At 38.5% G+C, this 20,288-nt stretch overlaps 1 protein-coding gene across 13 annotated transcripts in view; it reads right to left on the bottom strand.

Annotated features, from left to right (window-relative positions):
• The window catches only part of IQSEC1 (IQ motif and Sec7 domain ArfGEF 1), a 307,267-nt gene that overhangs the window by 10,167 nt on the left and 276,812 nt on the right, over positions 1 to 20,288 (bottom strand). For all 13 annotated transcript variants that reach the window (XM_087709086.1, XM_087709092.1, XM_087709094.1 and 10 more), the window contains 6 exons: positions 15,980 to 16,119; positions 13,699 to 13,728; positions 13,269 to 13,394; positions 11,874 to 11,973; positions 5,101 to 5,262; positions 3,605 to 3,781 (listed from right to left, as the gene is read on the bottom strand). In XM_087709086.1, the coding sequence (XP_087565212.1) occupies positions 3,605 to 3,781; positions 5,101 to 5,262; positions 11,874 to 11,973; positions 13,269 to 13,394; positions 13,699 to 13,728; positions 15,980 to 16,119 (735 nt within the window). The remainder of the gene's footprint in view (positions 1 to 3,604; positions 3,782 to 5,100; positions 5,263 to 11,873; positions 11,974 to 13,268; positions 13,395 to 13,698; positions 13,729 to 15,979; positions 16,120 to 20,288) is intronic.

The following is a 20,288-nucleotide window of genomic DNA, read 5'->3' as shown; positions in this document are numbered from 1 at the left end:
TCTGCATTTAAATTTAAGATTGGTGTGTGTGTGTGTGTCTGTGTGTATCTAATTCTCTTGTAGAAGTCGTTACCTTCTGTGATCCAGTGTTTCTATTTCCTTTTTCTAGATTTAAAAAAGATACTTAAACTGGATATTATAGGAAAATTAATACCCCTAACTCTAGTTGATGTCAATGTTAGTAACTACTTGCTCCAAAATACATCACATGCTATCAAGGAATATGACAACTGAAATGATGCACTTTGCATATATCATATATTTTTTTCTCAGCCTAAAAAACAAACAATCAATACATTATTGATTTTATATACCCACTTCCATACATTATAATGGGGTTTAGGGGCCGTGTTTACTGGAGAATACTCAGAATACCTAACTTAAGTGCTCAAAACATTTGGATTTAAATACACCAGAACACCCTACATGTTGAGAAGTTGAAATATGATACAGTTACTATATAGTATATATAGTATATATAGTAGCATGCTACTATAATTTCCTAAAATAGCAATAGCAATAGCAATAGCAGTGGACTTATATACCGCTTCATAGGCCTTTCAGGCCTCTCTAAGCGGTTTACAGAGAGTCAGCATATTGCCCCCAACAATCTGGGTCCTCATTTTACCCACCTCGGAAGGATGGAAGGCTGAGTCAACCCTGAGCCGGTGAGATTTGAACCGCTGACCTGCTGATCTAGCAGTAGCCTGCAGTGCTGCATTTAACCACTGCGCCACCTTGGCTCTTAAACATTAAGATACATTAAACATTAAGATATTTAACATTAATTAAATAAACATTAAATAGCAGTAGTTCCCATTTGTTGATTTGGAAAATCGAACTCCAGCCCTGGAAGCCTTATTATGGCTTCATTGCTATCTTCCCCTTGAAGTTATTACTGGAGTTGCTGTTGCCTCTTCTGGAGTTTCCCAGCACTCAGGCTGCTGCTAGAAGCCACAGCTCATACAATGGAAGAAGGATATGATGGCAATCTCCTATTCTCTGAGAGTGAGAACTTGTAATAGTATATATGGGAATGATCTTGGGAGACAGGAGGAAGAGTCTCAGCCTAGTCATCTGATAAATGAAATTTGAGTCCAAAGGAAGAGGAGTGGCAAAAGTGACTCATAAGGGACCCTCCCTAGTTTTGGGATAGGAGGGGTACTTTGCAATATACAAAGATAGAGCTGGTATTCCTGGATGTTCTCCTCATCTGGACTACTTTGCAAGACTGACACTCCTCTGATTCAGACAATCAGAGCTTCTAGCTTTTGACTCACATTCCAGAAGACTTTCTCACCTGACTTAACCATGTGACTTTCCCTAGGTAGTGATGGCGAACCTCTTTGGCACTGAGGGGACCCAAGAAGAATAAATTGTGATATTTGTCTGTCTTTATATTCACAATTCCTATCCACTAAAAGAAACCCTTCAAGCTTTCTTGAAGATAAAGCTTGCAAACAAGATGCTGGGAAGAAAGGAAGACCATGCCACTGTTGGAGATGGGATGGGGTAAAAAGATTAAACTCAGAAAATGAATGGGAGGCCACATGTGGCTTCCTAGAGTAGGGCTAGGAATGAAATCCCTAGCATTATCAAATATGGTGAGCTCACACATAACATTTGGGAATAATTTTTGACAAGTTTTCTCTAAAATCTCTATATACAAAAATCCTTTGTCTTGGATGTTATTCATACCTTCTCCATTAAGGTTGCAGGAATGAAACTGATCTTAAGCTTTTAATCATTTACCTATCTACATCACAATTTGTTTCAAAACAGCAACAATGAAATTGCCTAATGATTTTTATGCTTGAACTCATTCCTGTAACTACAAAAGCCATTTTATTATTACAGAAAAGACCTGATTATCTTCTTTGATAACAACTGAAATAATCTATGTTTAGCACCCACAATTGATTCCATTTGTTTTCAAATTAACTGCACTGCACAAGTCCAAACATAAAAGTTCTATAATATTAAATTGAAAAATATTAAAGTTTAGCAAATGTTAATATGGGCATCACTTAAGCCCTTCATCCTGATAGCCATGTTTGACTTTGGAGAACAACTGTCAGTATTGCCTATGCCAGCAAATGGCACATGCTCTAGGCATATTAACTATTTTGTGATCATTAAAAATTCATCTTGTTTATTGTAAAGAGGCAGGATGAAACTATCTACATGATAATGTCTGAAATAAGAAAATGAAAAGCTCCTTATTAGATGAAATATATTTATTCATAATCCTCTCAGATAATCAGTAGAACAGTAAAATTCCTGTTTCTAAAAATGAATGCTGCCATTCACATGTGAAAAGCGAAAGCAAAACATGAAACCATTCTTACATGAAACTACTAACAATTACTGAGATTTCATCCAAATCATACAAGTACCTTTAAAAGACTTAGTAAATCTCTTTCAGTGAAACTAATAAATTTAAAGGTCACTGAATTGCCCTCTAAGTTGTTTAAAGGGAATAAAAAACTATGAAACAGAATATAACCTGTAAAGATAAAAAATACATATGCGTATATTCTGATGAGCAAATAAATGTTTGCATGTAATGATTCATACTGCATACTTAAGATTATTGGACAGAATATTGATTGCATCCCTTTCATTGTACATTAAATCCAGAACATCCGTAAAATGAACATCCAATATTTAAAAGAGAGCTGCATGTTACTTTATATAGTAATGAAAATAAGAAATGGGAAAAATATTAATTAAATCAAGTATTTATAACTGATATATTTAATTTAGGATGATGTGCATGATGTTAAAATGCAGAGCAATACTAGTAGCAACAGTAGGAATCATTTATGTGTCTAATATTATGCACGCATGGCTGAAATGTCCTGCTTGACATGCAAAATATACCACTGATTTCCAAACATAATGATAGAGGTTATCTCATTCCTGCATACATAGAAAATGTATATAATCCAAAACCGGGTATGTAACATATATATATTTCAATATATGTTAAACTGCTATCACAATCCATTTTGAGTCACAAAGCAGTAATGCAAAACTGGAGTAACTACTTTGCCATGATGGTTCCCCACCATCATATAGGTAAATAGCAGTACAATATATACATAAGCCACATTTGGCACAATCTAGAATCTGTTTTCTGAGCCAATACAATTAAGTAGCATCAATCACACAGGTATGTCTGATCTGTATTTTTCTATAGAATTTAGCAGGGCTTCACTCAATTTCATTCATCAGTATTCTACATGGATACAAACAACCACAAAAAGCATAAGCAGCAGCCAGTACACAGTGATTTGGGTGGATTTTTTTCCCCTAATGGCACTAATAATCAGAAGAAAACAAAGATAAAAAGCAAAACTAATTTTTCCTTGCAAAATGTATTAATATTTAATGATTGCAATATAAAATATACATTTCCTCTTGTTCCTCTTTAAAAGTATGTATACAAAGACCACTTGTAGCAATCTAATATTTTCAAATGTAAAGGAAAAATAGAAAAAATTAGTACATAATTTTTCCAGATTGATTTCTATACTTTCACGTGTAACAGACAAATTCTTTTACTCTGCCAAAATTAAGAGAGAAGAAATGCCAAGCTTACCGGCTTCAGAAAGATCTCTAAGGGAGCTGCTAAGAGCGCTCCTTTTGAGGCCTTCCCCCGTGGCATAGCTGTCATCCAGGCAGGCCCGGTTCAACGTTCCATTGCCAGACTCTTTTTTCAGGCTAGAGCACTGAGACATGTTTGGTCGCACTACACCTTTCTGCTTTTCTAATTCAGCTGAAAAAATGTAAAAGAGAGTTCTATGATGAATCAAAACCTTCTGTGCAATGTATTCCAGTAATTAAGAAGTGCATTATTTTGGCCACACAAGCAAGTGGAACTTCTAAATTCTGTGCTATTGCTATCACTCAATATAGATTCTATAATTCCCCCCAAATAAAAATGGTCCGTCTGCCTGTCAACTATCTCCCCCACATCATGGACATGTTTACTGTTCATCTGTCAATTATACCTTTCATTTTGTGTCTTCATTTTGTGATACTTATGTATGATTATGTACATATGTAACAATTTATGTAATGCATTGGAGCTGCATTGGTCCCATTGTTCTTTCTCAGTCCAATTTACCCCTGGGGAGGAGTTGGGAAAGAGACTACTATACTAGCTACCATTTCTTCCTGAAAGGAAGGAAAATATAAATCTAATAAATAAATACAATTGAAAAAGAAACAATTTTAAAACTTGTACAAATACTGCACTGCAATTTATCAATTGTGTTATACATGACAGGACTTCTGTATGGTGAAAGAAATCCTCACTCAGTTCAATGTAGAGGAATATTCTATGTTCTAAAAATGTCATTTTCCATTTCAAACACGTGTACTTGGGTAGGTAGCACTACAACTATTTACAAAACACAACTCATAGTACTGTACCAATAAAGAAGAATACTTGTAGCTCAGGGTTGAAATGAGGGGTCCTTGGTGCTCTCTGAGCTTGGTTGTTTTCTTGCAGATGTTTATTGATGATGTTACCTACTGTGGGCAATGAAACAACCAAACTTAGAGAAAACCAAGGAGCCTTCATAATTCAAAGTCAATGGCTGGCAGACGTAAAGACTCACCACGTATTGAAACAGCTGAGTCTTCAAGGCTTTCTTTAAGGCCTGCAGTGTTGGGTCTCTTCAGCCTCAGAGAGAAGGCTATTTCTTATAGCAGCAGCACAACACAGAAGTCATGCCTTCTGGGTCATACAAAATGATATTTTTAATAGATAGAGCCTAAGCATACTAATCCTAACATAACTTTCTGGACAGGGATGCACAACTCTAGATAAATGGTTGCAAATATTCAAGCTTTGTGGGATGTAGAGCTTTATATAATATATGCTTGGATATATATATATATATATATATATATATATATATATATGTGTGTGTGTGTGTGTGTGTGTGTGTGTGTGTGTGTGTGTGTGTGTGTGTGTGTGTGTGTGTGTGTAATGTATTTCTATTAGAGTTGTGCAAAGCACTTGAAAGGAGTGTTTCATGAAATATACAATTAATTATAGGTACTCTATGTATCTACCTTTGTACTTACACTCTATTCTGTGTTTTTCCATTTCTTGTACTTCTGCAACAGATTCCCTCAAATCATCTGTAAATTTCTTTCTGTCCTGGGGATTTGGAGCATTGAAATTTATTAAAACTTTGATATCTGCTCCTGGAACAGCTGATGTCAGTCGTATGCCATTTGGATAATCTAAGAGATAGCAAAAAAAAAAAAAAAAAAAAGAAAGAAAAAAAAGAGTACCCCATTTGTATTAATTTCATTTCATTATTTCTCCATAGCTCCATGTATAAAAATATTTCAATAAATCAAAGATTTCTCTTACTGCACTCTTAATACTCTTTTTTCCTCTTCTTTTCTGAAGAAGATCTTCAGAGATCTTTATACACTGTACTGTACATTTCTAACAAACTAAATCACCATTTCTGACACTAGGTATTTATTGTTCAGCTACTGGAGATCATAATTTTAGCAAATTTTCCAATGCTTTCAATAATGTTTTCATATTTTCAGAATGTTAACTTAGAAAGTCTTTAGGAAAATCAGCATAAGGATGTCCTGCACTTGGGGTACAGGCAGATGGAACTACAAGCAATGTCTGCGCAGTGATGGTATCCAAAACTAATATATTCAGGAGACATTGAATGGTCACAAGAAAATTATCTAATCCACCAAGCAAAATGTGCTCTACCTAGGACCTTGAAGACATGGCTTTGGCATGGACTAATCAATTGTTAAGTCCTTTGGTTTCTCGATGTTTTACAATGCCAAACATTATTTAAACGCCAATTACTTGCATTCCCAATGCCATTTACAAGTAGTCTTTGCTTAATGACCAGTCACTGAGTGAAGTTACAACAGGCCACCCCAGAGCTACTTATGACCCAGTTCCAGAGCAACTATGGCGGCAGCCCCACCCCCATGGTCATGTGATCATATCTTCTATTTTGCATTTATGGTTATCTGCAGGATCCTGTGGCCACATGGCCATAATTTTTGGTGATTTTTTTTTACCTGTTTCTGGCATTTATTTTTGATTTCTGACAAAAAAAAATGCCCATTGAAGAAAATGGATTTGTTCAATGAGGTCATATGGTAATCCACTTAATGATCACCATGACTTATAATCATTACTTGAGGTCATATTTATTACTGAACCCAATATCTGTACAGAAAATGATCTTAATAAGACTCTTTGCAGCTGTTTCTTGAGTAATTGATATTCCCAGGAATTTGGGGTTGAGTTAAGCGGAGTAACTTTTTGGTTGTTTAATTAATGTGTTCAGTTGCTTTTAAATATTGAGTCCCCCTCTCCCCCATTTATTGTATGTATTGTGCTCAGAGCCACACTATTTCAGGTGGCCTATAAATCCATTATAAGCAGTCTGTATCGAAAGTCAAGCCCTAAAGATCAATCACAATATGTTTTATTTAAGCATTGAATATAATTTATAATACATTTTCTGTGGAATCTGCTTTTGGGGTCAGACTTTTAAACCCCGTGTGTGTGTGTGTGTGTGTGTGTGTGTGTGTGTGTGTGTGTAAAAATAATTGTGGCTAGTTTCTGCCTTTTAGGATCAAACATCAACAGTAAAGGAATTACGAAGTGCTACAGACTACCACTTGGTACAGCAGCCATTAAGGCCTTGAAATTGATATAGGTAGTCCTTGACTTACAACCACAATTGGCCTAAAATTTTTGTCACTAAGCAAAACTATTGTTAAGTGAGTTTTGCCCCATTTTACAATCTTTCTTGCCACAGTTGCTAAGTGAATTATTGCAATTATTGAGTTAGTAACACGGTTGTTAATTCAATTCAATTTTTTCAATTTATTAAAATTTATAGGCCGCCCTTTTCCCTGAGGGGACTCAGGGCGGCTTACAATCACAAGGGAGGGAAGTGCAACATCAAAAACAAAACAAAATGTGAACAAAGAAAAAAATAGTAAAACACAACTTTCGTTCAACAATCAAACACTCGGGCGGGTGAATTAGGAACCTATCCCCAGGCCTGCTGGGAGAGCCAGATCTTGAGGGCTGCGCGGAAGGTCTGGACGGTGGTGAGGGTACGGATCTCAGCGGGGAGATCGTTCCACAGGGTCGGAGCTGCAACAGAAAAGGCTCTCCTCCGTGTGGTCGCCAGTCGGCATTGACTGGCAGATGGGATTCGGAGGAGGCCCAGTCTGTGCGATCGAATTGGTCGAAGGGAGGTAATCGGCAGGAGGCGGTCTCTCAAGTACCCAGATCCACCACCATGGAGTGCTTTAAAGGTGGTCATCAGTACCCTGAAGCGCACCCGGAGACCAACAGGTAGCCAGTGCAGCTCGCGGAGGACAGGTGTAACGTGGGCGAACCGCGGTGCGCCCACTATCACTCACGCGGCTGCATTCTGGACTAACTGTAGTCGCCGGATGCACTTCAAGGGCAACCCCATGTAGAGCCCATTGCAGTATTCCAGCCTAGAGATCACAAGGGCTCGAGTGACTGTTGTGAGAGCCTCCCGGTCTAGGTAGGGCCGCAACTGGCGGACCAGGCTAACCTGGGCAAATGCCCCCCTGGTCACAGCTGACAGCTGGTGGTCAAAAGTCAGCTGTGGGTCCAGGAGGACTCCTAAGTTGCGGACCCTATCTGAGGGGTGTAAAATTTGACCCCCCAGCCTAAGTGTTGGTACATTAGCCAAATTATTGGGAGGGAAGCACAACAGCCACTCGGTCTTGTCCGGGTTGAGTACCAGTTTGTTAGCGCTCATCCAGTTCCTAACGGCCTCTAGACCCTGGTTCATCACGTCCACCGCTTCATTGAGTTGGCACGGGGTGGACAGATACAGTTGCGTATCGTCCGCATATTGGTGGTATTTTATCCCGTGCCTCCGAATGATCTCGCCCAGCGGTTTCATGTAAATGTTAAATAGTAGGGGGGATAAGACCGAACCCTGTGGCACCCCACATGTTAGGGGCCTCAGGGACGATCTCTGCCCCCCGACCAACACCGACTGCGACCTGTCCGAGAGGTAGGAGGAGAACCACCGTAAAACAGTGCCTCCCACTCCCACCTCCCGCAGTCGTCGCAGAAGGATACCATGGTCGATGGTATCGAAAGCCGCTGAGAGGTCAAGGAGAACCAGGATGGATGCATAGCCTCCATCTCTGGCCCTCCAGAGATCATCGGTCAATGCGACCAAAGCGGTTTCTGTGCTGTAACCAGGTCTGAAGCCGGACTGGAAGGGGTCAAGATAACTAGCTTCCTCCAAGGCCCGTTGAAGCTGGAAGGCCACCACCTTCTCAACAACCTTCCCGATAAAGGGGAGGTTGGAGACAGGACGAAAGTTGTTTAAAATGGCTGGATCCAAGGATGGTTTCTTCAGGAGGGGTCTCACCACCGCCGTTTTAAGTACGGCGGGGAAGTGCCCCTCCCGAAGGGAGGCGGTCACGACCGCCTGGATCCAGCCATGTGTCACCTCCCTGCTGTTGGCAACCAGCCAGGAGGGACACGGGTCCAGAATACAGGTGGAGGCACTTACAGCTCGAATGGCCTTGTCCACATCCCCAGAGGCAACATCCTGGAACTCAACCCAGAGATGATTTGCCAAGCGGTCCTCCTGTGTCTCGGCTGGATCTACTGCTGTGGAGTCCAAGTCCGACCGAAACCGAGCTATTTTGTCAGCCAAGAATTGAGCATAGTCCTCAGCCCTACCCTGCAAGGGGTCTCCCGCATCCCTCCTGTTAAGGAGGGAGCGGGTTATCCTAAACAGGGCGGCTGGGCGTGACTCGGCGGACGCAACCAAGGCAGAAATGTAAGATCTTTTGGCAGTTCTTAATGCTCGGACGTAGTCCTTGGTGCAGGTGGTTAGAAGTGCTCGGTTCGCCTCGGACTTATCGGACCTCCACTGGTGCTCTAGGCATCTCCTCCGGCGTTTCTTCTCCCGGAGCTCCTCGGTAAACCAAGGGGGCCTCCGGGATCCACTGACCCGGAGGGGCCGTAGTGGCGCAATCCGATCAAGAGACTCCGACGCCGCCGAATGCCAGGCGGCAACCAGAGTCTCCGCCGAACTGTGGGCGAGAGTATCAGGAATGACCCCAAGCTCCGTCTGGAACCTCAATGGGTCCATAAGTCGCCTGGGGCGGAACCACCTGGTCAGTTCCTCCTCCCTACGGTGGGGGTTTGGCCTCCGGAAGTCAAGCCTCAGTAGGCAGTGGTCTGACCACGACAGGGGTATGATCTCATTACCCCTCAGACCAAGATCACACATCCACTGCTCCGAGAGGAATACGAGGTCGAGCATGTGACCCGCTGCATGGGTTGGGCCCCGAATTACCTGGGTCAAGCCCATGGCTGTCATGGAAGCCATGAACTCCTGCGCCCCATCAGAGCGTTCACCGAGCGATGGCAAATTGAAGTCCCCCAGAACTATAAGCCTGGGGAACTCAACTGCCAGCTCGGCTACTGACTCGAGGAGCGAGGGGAGGGATGCTGCAACGCAGTTGGGAGGCAGGTACGTTAGCAGCAAACCCACTTGACCCTTGAGGTCCAACTTTATCAGCAGGGACTCACACCCGACAAGCTCCGGAGCAGGGACCCTACGAGGTAACAGAGACTCCCGGATTACAATAGCCACACCGCCACCCCTTCCCTGGGCTCTCGGCTGATGAAGCACCTGAAATCCCTCTGGGCACATCTCTACAAGGGGGACTCCTCCTTCTGCGCCCAGCCAGGTTTCAGTAATACATGCCAGGTCTGCCCTCTTGTCAACAATTAAGTCCCGGACGAGGGGAGCCTTGTGGATAACAGACCTGGCATTTAGCAACAGCAGCCTGAGACCAGGGTCCTGGCTACTCGCGCCATCTGGTCTTGGAGTGGGACTCAAAGGGCCGGAAGGAGGGATCTCTGTAATGTAGCGAACCCTCCTTCCCCGGTAATGGCTAGCCCTAAGGTCCCCGCCGTATCTGCCTCTCCCTGTCACGACCGCAATGCTCCGACCCACTCCCGTGGCCGTAGTCCCCCCAACCACCCCGGTACCCCCCGCCTTCCCTAGCAGGTCCTCCGAGCCAAGCATACTCAGACACTCACACAACCAGTCCCCACGTAATTATTAAAATACACAAATGCAACAGTAATAACAATAAAAGTGGGTCACTCACACACTTACATACAATCCCATATACTCAACATACTAAAAATAGAAGGAAAAGGGAGAAAAGAAAAGAAAAGAAGGAAATAAGAAGAATAAAAGTAGCGCAAAATTGTTAAAGTGCGAGTTCAGGGAGAGCCAAATAGTTCTCAGCAGATGGCTCTAAGTAAACAATGGCTTCCCCAATTGCTTGTCAGAAGGTTGCAAAATCAAATGACCCCAAGGCACTGCCACTGTCATAAATGTGAATCAATTGAAAAGCATATGAATTTTGATCATCATGCAGAAAAACTATTGATTACTAAGCATCCACAATGCTTTGATGGATCATCAATCAATCAATCAATCAATGTAGAATTGTATGCAATAAAATGTAATTGTAATATGATTTTAAAAAAACCTAAATCCTAAACAAAAGGAACAGACATGCATAATTATTTTGGAGCTGAAAGTTTTTGAATGAAACGAAAATATATTTGAAAATAAACAGATCTAAATTACTGTTGTGAATTTTGCAAGTTTCTAGAACAATAGCTATAAAAAATTACCAATCAAATTTATAGCTAAAATGTTCATGTGATATTTGCAGACAAGCCTATTCTTAAAAAGAAAAAAATAGAAAGAGATGGAGAGATAGAGATAGATAGATAGAGAGAGAGCGCTATGGCAGTTTATGCTAAGTATCTTAGATACCCAGATTACAGATGGGAAACCTTATTAATTTGTACAGTTAATAACTGTCTTGTTTTGGCACTACATATCTCATTATGGCTTTATCAGAGAGGCAACCAAAGGAAAATGTGTCATTAAAATCTAACTTCAAATCTTTCACTGAATTGCTAAATTCTGCTATAATCAGTGGTGGGTTGCAGACAGTACACCCCGGTACAGGCATACCGGAGCCAGCCCGGAGCACCAGATACTGTTCCGGTACGGTGCTCCAGAGGGCCTACCTGCCCGCCTGAGCTCTTTACCTGTGTTTTAAGGCTTCTGCACATGGCGCTGTATGCAGCTGGAGTGTCGCAGAGGCGCTAAAATGCATGCGCGCACTGCACACGTCCATGAGGACATCACTGGACCCGTTCCAACTGGGATTTGAAACCCACCACTGGCTATAATGCTATATTCTGGACAATATAAATGACTCTGCTTTAGAATGGATCAAATAACAATACATTTTAACAGTGTTCAGGATTATTGTTTCAAATTCATTCTTTCTGCATTAAGTATAATCCAAATCACTTAATAAACTTAGTTTGTTCAATAATGCTTCTCTGTTAAAATAGTTTTTAAGTTTAAATACCATTTAAGCATAGCCTACAGTGTATGTATTTTTTCTAAGTGTGCTATGATTTAGCATTTGGAAAAGATATTATGGATTACTGTATAAATTCCAAATGTTAATTTTGGAAGCCCGAGCAGTCAATTAATTTATTTCCATAGTGAGATAAAGATGTTGCATTTATCACATTTTCAATATATATATATGAATCATTTCCATTATGAGCTAAGATCCCTTATAAAAATAAATATACAGTATTTTCTCTATACCTTTTGTTACTTCTGCTTGACTATAGTCTCCATTCATGTTTTACTTATGGCCATCTAACTAAAAGATATATTCATTCTTAAAATGATTTACAATGAATTTTCAAATCAGATAAATAGACTTACACTGATTCTCAAAAAGGAGAACTTGCATTCCATAGAGGGTAAAGGACTGTCGAAAACTATATGTGACAGAATTTTTCTTCTTTTGAAAAATTTTAGTGACCTAAAAATATTAACAGACAAATCAAGAAAAATAAAGAACAATATTATATAACTAAAGTATGAGACTTCTAGATTTACTTTGTAATACATATCTTAAATAATATAGATCACATTTGGGTACTGCACATCAACAAGCATTCTAAATATTAATTCTGTCTTAATGCCATACTTATATAATCAAGGAAAGAGTTGGAAAAGATACTCTTTTTAGAATACAGCTGGTTAGGCAAGTCTTGAGCAATAACAAGAGTTACAATGCCACTAAGAATGCATAGAATTATGCCATTTTAAATGGCAAAAATTTCTATGATCCTATTACTCCTGCATGTTTAATATTGTTTCAAATAGTAGTAAAACTTTAATAAAAGAATGGAGCATTTGAGAATCCTGATATGTACCAATTTATACCATTTTCTCTCATAAGAAAGCAAAGTATAATTAATTAAACCCAGAATACTCAATTCATTCCTTTTTGTGGGAGATTAATGCTCTTGTACCATTGATGAATGTGCATTGTGTTAAGTGTGTGAGAACAAGGTTAACTCAGTAATATACATATTGCTTTTAATAGGTTATTTATTTAGGGTATGGCACGTGTTAGCCAGGGATCACCAAGGTAGCTGACTGCCTCTGTGAACAGATTTTTTTTAGGCAGTGTTATCTTTACCCGCAGGACGCCTGAATCAGAGGAAGCTCCTTTCTTGTCCCTCCATTTAATAGGTAAAATGTATTGACAAGCAATTACTTTAGAGGGGAAGGATTGAGTCCAGTCCACCAAGCAGCCTACTGTGAAGATTTCAGAGGGTTTTTAAATATACATACATACATACATACATACATACATACATACATACATACATACATACACACATACATACATATTAGATTTTTACAACTCCTGGTAAGCCCCAATTATGGGAGGAAGCTAACTGCTTCCATCATCTGTCAATCGGCTCGTCACAAGAGTCCATCACGACAGAAACCCAATATTTTTACTGTTGTCTTTGTTATATTTGTGTTTTTTTTATTTGTGCTGATAAATAAATATATTTTATTATAAAATATAAATATTATTTATTTATCAGCACAAATAAAACATACACACACACACACACACACACACACACAAATTAAGAGCTGGATGTATGCAGCTCTGGTCTGCTAGATTATAGACAGGAACTCTGAGATCCAATTTAGTTGTACATTTGTACCTTATCTACCAGGGATACAGAAAGCTTTCTTGCTTAATAATGGTTCTGCCTTATAATAAAATAATATAAATTATGTTGCACATACCACAAGGAGATCATTAAATAAAAATATTTCTCGCTGGTGTAATCCAAGCTTCTGAGGTTTATTTGGATCTGGGACTTCAAAAAGCCTACAGTAACAAACAAGTCGCCGATGTGGGAGAGACAGAACCTATAAATCAGAAACAGAAATGCAACATATTATAACCAATTTCCCTGAAATTTATAAGGCTGCCCTTTGCAAATAACTTGTAATTTATTTTTCCCTTTCCCTCTGAATCCTACATAGAAAGCACTAATCAACTCCATTTGTATAACAGAAATATTTTATTAGATTAGTGATTCAGTTTTTTCTATGTACTAACTAGAATACTGTACCAATAAGTATATAATATTCAAGTTTATAAAGGGCAATTTTCTAAAATTATGGTAAGATCTGCCTATTGAATATATAAAAAATGAAAACAAACACTTACACAACCAAGCCCATGATGTAGAGATCCAATCTATGGTAAAAGACAGAAAAATATAATTAAACTTCAGAAAAACACAATATTGTACCTTATCAAGCAAATATTTCAGTCTTATTATGATTAAATGTTTGCAAAATAACCATTTCTATAATATTGATTGTAGAGATTGTACAAATCACCAAAACACTGTTAGAAATATGAAATAATTGAAAACTTGAATTATAACATTTTTGCTTTTGAAGTGACATTTTTAGTATTTATGGCAATAGCATCTTGACAGAATCAGAGGTCTTCAAACTTGGCAACTTTAAGATTTGTGGTTGGCTGGAGAACTCTGGGAATTGAAGTCCACAAGTCTTACAGTTGCCAAGCTTGGGGACCACCTTGTTGTTTATCTGAGATATACCAAAAATAGACAAACGTGGACATTTCTTTACAGCTTCCTTCTGTTCCAAAAACACAGGGGAATTTTTTTTGTTATTAGTATCTTTGAGTTGCTCAGGTAAAGTTTATTTAATGAGGTAGAAATAATTTTTATTGCTTGAGTTTCCTATATGTAGAAGACCTAAAACTATTGTATAGTGGAACTTCAAAAAGAAAACTCAAAGAGATAATTAAGAGAGCCTCCAACTCAGAGGAGAAGCTGTTATTGCAGAAAACCAATTATATACTCTCAAAGCAAAATATATACCATGGATTTGCATGCAGGATGTTTCTAGAAAGAGTGCAAAGAAGAGAAACAAAGAAGGATTAGGGGACTAAAGGCTAAAACATGTGAAAAACTGTTGCAGGAATTGGGTATGACTGGTTTAATGAAAAGAAGGACTATAGGAGACATGATAGCAGTATTCCAATATCTGAGGGGCTGCCACAAAGAAGAGGGAGTCAAACTATTCTCCAAAGCACTCAAAAGCATGACAAGAAGCAATGGGTGAAAACTAATTAAGGAAAAGATCAACTAGAACTAAGGAGAAATTTCCTTATAGTTAGAACAATTAATCAGACTTATCTCTAGAAGTTATGGTTGCTCCAACACTGGAGGTTTTTAGAAGAGATTGGATAATCACTTGTCTGAAATGATATAGGGTTCCCTGCTATAGGGTTTACTTTAGGTTTGACTAGAAAACCTCCAAGGTCCCTTCCAACTCTGTTATTCTATTATTCTTTTATTCTGAAAGATCACTTCCTTGATGCCAGCTGATATAGTCATTTAAGCTCTATGGACAATTAAGTCAGCAGACTTAATTAAAATAGCAGAATACAGTTGTAACCATTTCAAACATATACATTTGTATTATTTATATTTCCTGATATGATCAATTCCAAAGTGCTTCAACAGAAGCACGGGCTATATCACCCAGAATTTCTCTGAAGACAGGCTAGACCAAACACACTGGCCATGCCCATGTTCAGTTTAGTGAAGGGGGAAAAAGTCCCAATATGTCAGGTGATGCTGCCATAATGATGTGAATATGACACCCTTGGGCTAGACCATTTTTCTAGGACTGGGGGACATACTTTTTACATTGGTGCTGCATTTTGAATTTCAATGAATGTAATGAAAAAGAACCATTCCTTTCATTTTGCCAGGTAGGTTTTCAAACAGAAACCAGGACTCTCACTATGTGCTTCCCTCAGCAAATTCCTCTCTAATCTTTCTCCCTGTTCCCATGCACAGGAAATGCAACAATATAATATTTTAGAATAATTGTAACTTGACATAACATCTTCAGAAACCAGAAAAAGGCTAGTTAATGTTAACTATGGTTTGTTGTAGATTTCAAATCACCATTTAGATTAACGGGGGGGGGGGGGAAATTTAACTAAGATTTAAAAGGCCAGGATATAGTAGGATAATCCTAGGAAAAAATCTCTCTATCTCGTTAATAAGAAATGACACCAACTTGACAGCACTTTATCAACAATCAATCAAATCTGAAGTCGAAGTGAAAGCATCCATCAAAGGCAAGCCAGAGGAGAAAGAAGCTCACAGTTCTACGGTTTACTCTTGCTCTTTTTTTATAAAGCTGGACTTTTAGTTGTTCCATTCAGGCCCAACCATTCTTTCAAAAGCATGAAATCCAAATCCTGCTATGTGTAAAAGTACTGTAATACACTATTAGTACAAGGTTATTCATTTTTCTTCCATTTTTTACTTTATGATTATAAACATATCATGGTGGTTTTTTTTTAGAAGATTCTCATTGTCCTGAAATATTCTGGCAACATTCTGAGAAAATCCAGTCTAACTTTATGCATAATATTATCCATAAAAGAAACTTACTGGCTTTTTTCCTACTATGAGCTTTTCAACCTTTTGGACCTGTGATACATGATCTTCATTGGTCTTGAGTTCCCGTTTTCGGATTCTCTCATAAATCCCGATAAGCATCTCTCGTGGAATATCTTCACCATCATCAACGCCTGGAAAAGTGATTGTGATTATTGCTGATTAATACATGTGCCATCTTTGACTTTCATTATATTATCTTTCATATAACCCCAAACCAAAGATAATATCTCATTGGGATACTATGAGTCACCTTGTACAGGAGATGGGTGGCATAGAAATTTAATAAATAAATACATTTGTCTGGAATATCAACCACAAAGGAGGTCCTGGCTGCTAAGATTACCATTATGCCAATTAAAGCCTGGATTTCTTTATATCATACTACAAACAGCCATTTTTGCAATGAAAAAACAGGCAGAAAGCTTATTGATATGGTAACATTTCCATTGTTAAACAGAAATAGGCAAATTAGGTGTTCCATTCACATTTAATTATTGACTGTGAATCTACAGCAATCAAATGTAAGAGGATAAAAACCCTTTTATTTAAGACTAATGGTGCATCTTGTCTAGTAATCTGAGTCTTTGCAAAAACCTGAAGAAAATATGGAGACAAAGCCCGCTTTCAACTGATTCCTTTTAAAAGTAGTTATTATTTAGGGTCCAATAAATATTATTTGATCCTGTCCCAGAAATGATATAAAACAGAAATAGGTACCGTATGATAGAAAATTTGTAAATCAGGGTGAACAAGCAGGGTTCTTAGTACTCTCTGAGCTTGATTGTTTTCTTGCAAATGTCTAATTACCAAACTAGATAAGGAATGTCAGTGCTGATATACAATAGGGTTTGCTCTCATTTTATATATACAAGTGACTTTCCCTGTCACTGTTGGTGGGAATGGTCTTGGTGGTTCCTATATTGGGCTGTTGTTTCCTCAGCCAACTGGGTAAACTACCAACTACCAGCTGAGCTTGTTTGTCTGAGTTGGTAGTTCCTTAATTGGAATATTGTTTGCTTTTTGATTGTTGGTTTAATATTAATCTTGATGTTAATCTCTGCTCATTAGGGCATTGGTTGCTGGTGAGAAAGTCTTCTAGCTTTTTGATTGTCTCTTTTGAATGGTATGCAGATGTTGTTTATGATATTATTTAGTTTGGTAATGAAACTTTTGCAAGAAAATGACCAAGCCCAGTCAGCACTAAGGACTCCACAGAAATGACTACTCTGCAGCCCTCAAGCTTGTTTCTATTCTGTTATTTCCAGAAAACTGTCACATCAGTATAAAATACTGGAATGTTGACATAAAAGTGCTAATTTCTATTGACATGATTTTTAAAAAGTTTAGACCAAAAAAGACACCCTTTTCTTATTCTCTATTTCTCTGGCCATTTCAATGATAATATATTGTATGATATTAACAAAGTCCTATCTAGATCTATTTGGCACAGAGATCATGATTCATTATGAAAGACAGATAACTTCGTAAAATATTTCTTGGTCCTCTGATTACTTAATTTAATGTGTATTTCTTTCTGCAACATGTACAGATAGTTATAGTTAGAAGCATAGTTTATGGAATGCAAAAATGAACAATATTTGATAACTACTACTGTTGAATACCCATTTGCAGCTGTATAGTTTAATGGCAGCATTAATTACTGTACTGAACCTCGATAACAAACATTGATAATATTTCTACTATAAATTGCATTAACACACTGTTCACATAAACAAATAATCTGGAATAGGTATGTACTGATATTAGCATAGAAGAAATAGTTTACAGACATTATGGCTATGGAATTATCCACACATTCACCACCATGTTGTTTAACAGTGAGGTAAGGATAATGTATTTGGCTACAGATAGATTAACTATTTATTTTAAATAAACTTTTTTTTAAAAGCCAGACTTCCAGGTGACAAATGGCAAGTTAGCACATCTCTGAATGAGTAGAAACAACAAAAGATCAGTGAGTAGATTTGTCCCATGGAACTCTGGACAGCTGTTCCTCAAAAGGAAACTTTTCCATGGGTTTAAGCATTGGAAGACAAAGGAAAACCACTCTACTCTCAATTGCAAAAAAATCTTTTTATGGACACTTGGCATGCTAATCACAATTTCTAATAACTTTGAACTAATTAACCATCTTAAGGTTAATAAAGATCTTCAAAATTACAAGCTTGCGAAGTCACATGGTAAATTTGCCTTCATTCCAGAATAAAAGAAAACTTAGCTATAAACCTAAGAGTTTAAAGAAAGTGAAATAAATATCAAAAAGCTAAATAATACTTTAATCCAATAAAGTTAAGGGTACAGACAAATTTGTGATATTAGAATTTTTTTCTATAGAAAGTTAGATATAATTATATAAATAAAGAGCACCTTTGTGGGAAATAAATTGTTTAATCTATTTTAAGTCATAACAGAAATCCAAGATTTTATGATTTCAGAAACTGGATACTAAAGGACATTTAAGATTCATGGCCTAAAAGGGAAAAAAAAGAAAAAAAGAAAGAAAGCCAATCTGGTCTAGTGGTTAAGGTGCCAGGAAATTGCAAGATCTATTACTCCCTTAGCTTTGAAAGCCAACCGAGTAACTTTGGGCCAGTCACTCTGTCAGCCGACTCTCCTCTCAGGATTGTTTTTGGGGGGAAAATAGGAAAAAGAAGCAGCATTAGGTATATTTGGTACCCTGAGTTATTTATAAAAAGATAATAAAGTTTGGGTTAAGACAGGCTTGTCTTTTGTCTTTGGTCAGTATTGGGAAGAAATGACAGAAAATGATGTGACACTGGAAATACTTCAGGAGATATTCAAAGAATGGAGCCAGAAAACTAGCAGCTACAATGTCAGTACTGAAGTTTATTTTTATGTGTGTCCAAAATATGTTAAAAAAGAAATGACTATTGTGAAAGAGAATATCTTAGAATATCTACAAGATAAAGAGCTGAAACACCCTATATTGTTGAAATATAGGAAAATAAAATAATTGTGGATTATAAAATAGATATGACAGTTAAAAGGGAACTGTAATGGAAATAAAAATGATAAACCAAGGGAATGACCCGGATAATGACACCTTGCTGGATTTATAAAAGAGGTTTGATAAAGCATTAAAGAAGCCTGGGAGAAATGTATAAAAAATGTGAAGACAGATCAAATCCTAGATTTCTTGTAGATTGCTAGAATCAAAAAGAAGGAATATACAATTGGTTTGTTTGACCAAAATTAAATTAAGACACGTTTCTATAGAAATCTGGGAATTTTTACAGAATTTTTTCTAGCACCAGGACTGAAATGTTAATGATTTATTATTTGTGTATTGATAAGGGATAAGTTACAGAAAGAAAAGAAACTTGAATGTTACCCTATAGGGGAGGGGGTGAGGAATTACTAAATTTGTTTGTGTTGAAGATTGAAAATTACTTCTTTAAATATTGCTGTTTTTCCTTATATTTTCCTCCTTCTTTTTTCCTTTCCCCCTCTTTTCTTGAACATTCTACTTTCTCTTTCTTTATTATTTTCTCTTTTTTGAGTTTAGTTCATATAGTATTTTATTACTACTTTCATGGTTACTATTTACTAGTACAAGTAGCAATTACTATTACTAAAATTTCAATAACAATAATTTTTAAAAATAAAAAAATTAAGTCAGCTACCATGTTTCCCACAAAATATGACCTGTCCTGAGACCTAATGCCTTGCTCATTTTTCGTGTGGGCAAAAATATAAGCCCACCCCTGAAAATAAGCCCCTTGGACACCCCCCCCTGGCCAGGCAGAGCACTGCTCACCGACCTAGCGGTATCCTGAAGATGCCAAGCCACGGAAGCTGGAGGGGAAAGGCGCTCACATTGCTTGGTGCTTTCGGGATACCGCTAGGTTGGGGAGTGGCATTCTGCCTGGCCGGAGGGGGAATTGCCGGGTGGCTGCTCCCTTGCGAACTGGCTCCCGTAGAGCCAGGCACAGCCTCAGGGGTGAAGCAGCCATGAGGTGACCATGCTCATGAGCAGCCGCCCGGCAAACCCCCTCTCCAGCCGGGCAGAGCACCATTCACTGACCTAGGGGATATCCCTAAGGCGCCAAAGCACGTGACACTCTGCCCTGCCCCAGTTCCCACAGCTTGGCACATTCGGAATACCCCCTAGGTCAGTGCATGAAGCTCTGGCCGGCTGGAGAGGGGGGTTGCATGAGCGCCTGTTCCGCCCCCGCTGCACTCCAAGCATAACTTCTTCTCCAGCTTCCAAACTCCAAAACTCAGCTGCCGAGTCTTCCAGCAGTGGCCGCTCTAGGAG

The sequence above is a fragment of the Thamnophis sirtalis genome, unplaced genomic scaffold (assembly GCF_051295495.1).
Source record: "Thamnophis sirtalis isolate CommonGarterSnake01/CBP01778 unplaced genomic scaffold, rThaSir2_p1.2 scaffold_3, whole genome shotgun sequence".
Taxonomy (NCBI): Eukaryota; Metazoa; Chordata; class Lepidosauria; order Squamata; family Natricidae; genus Thamnophis; species Thamnophis sirtalis.
Note: the sequence above shows the minus strand (reverse complement) of the source record. Positions and strands in the feature narration are given on the sequence as shown.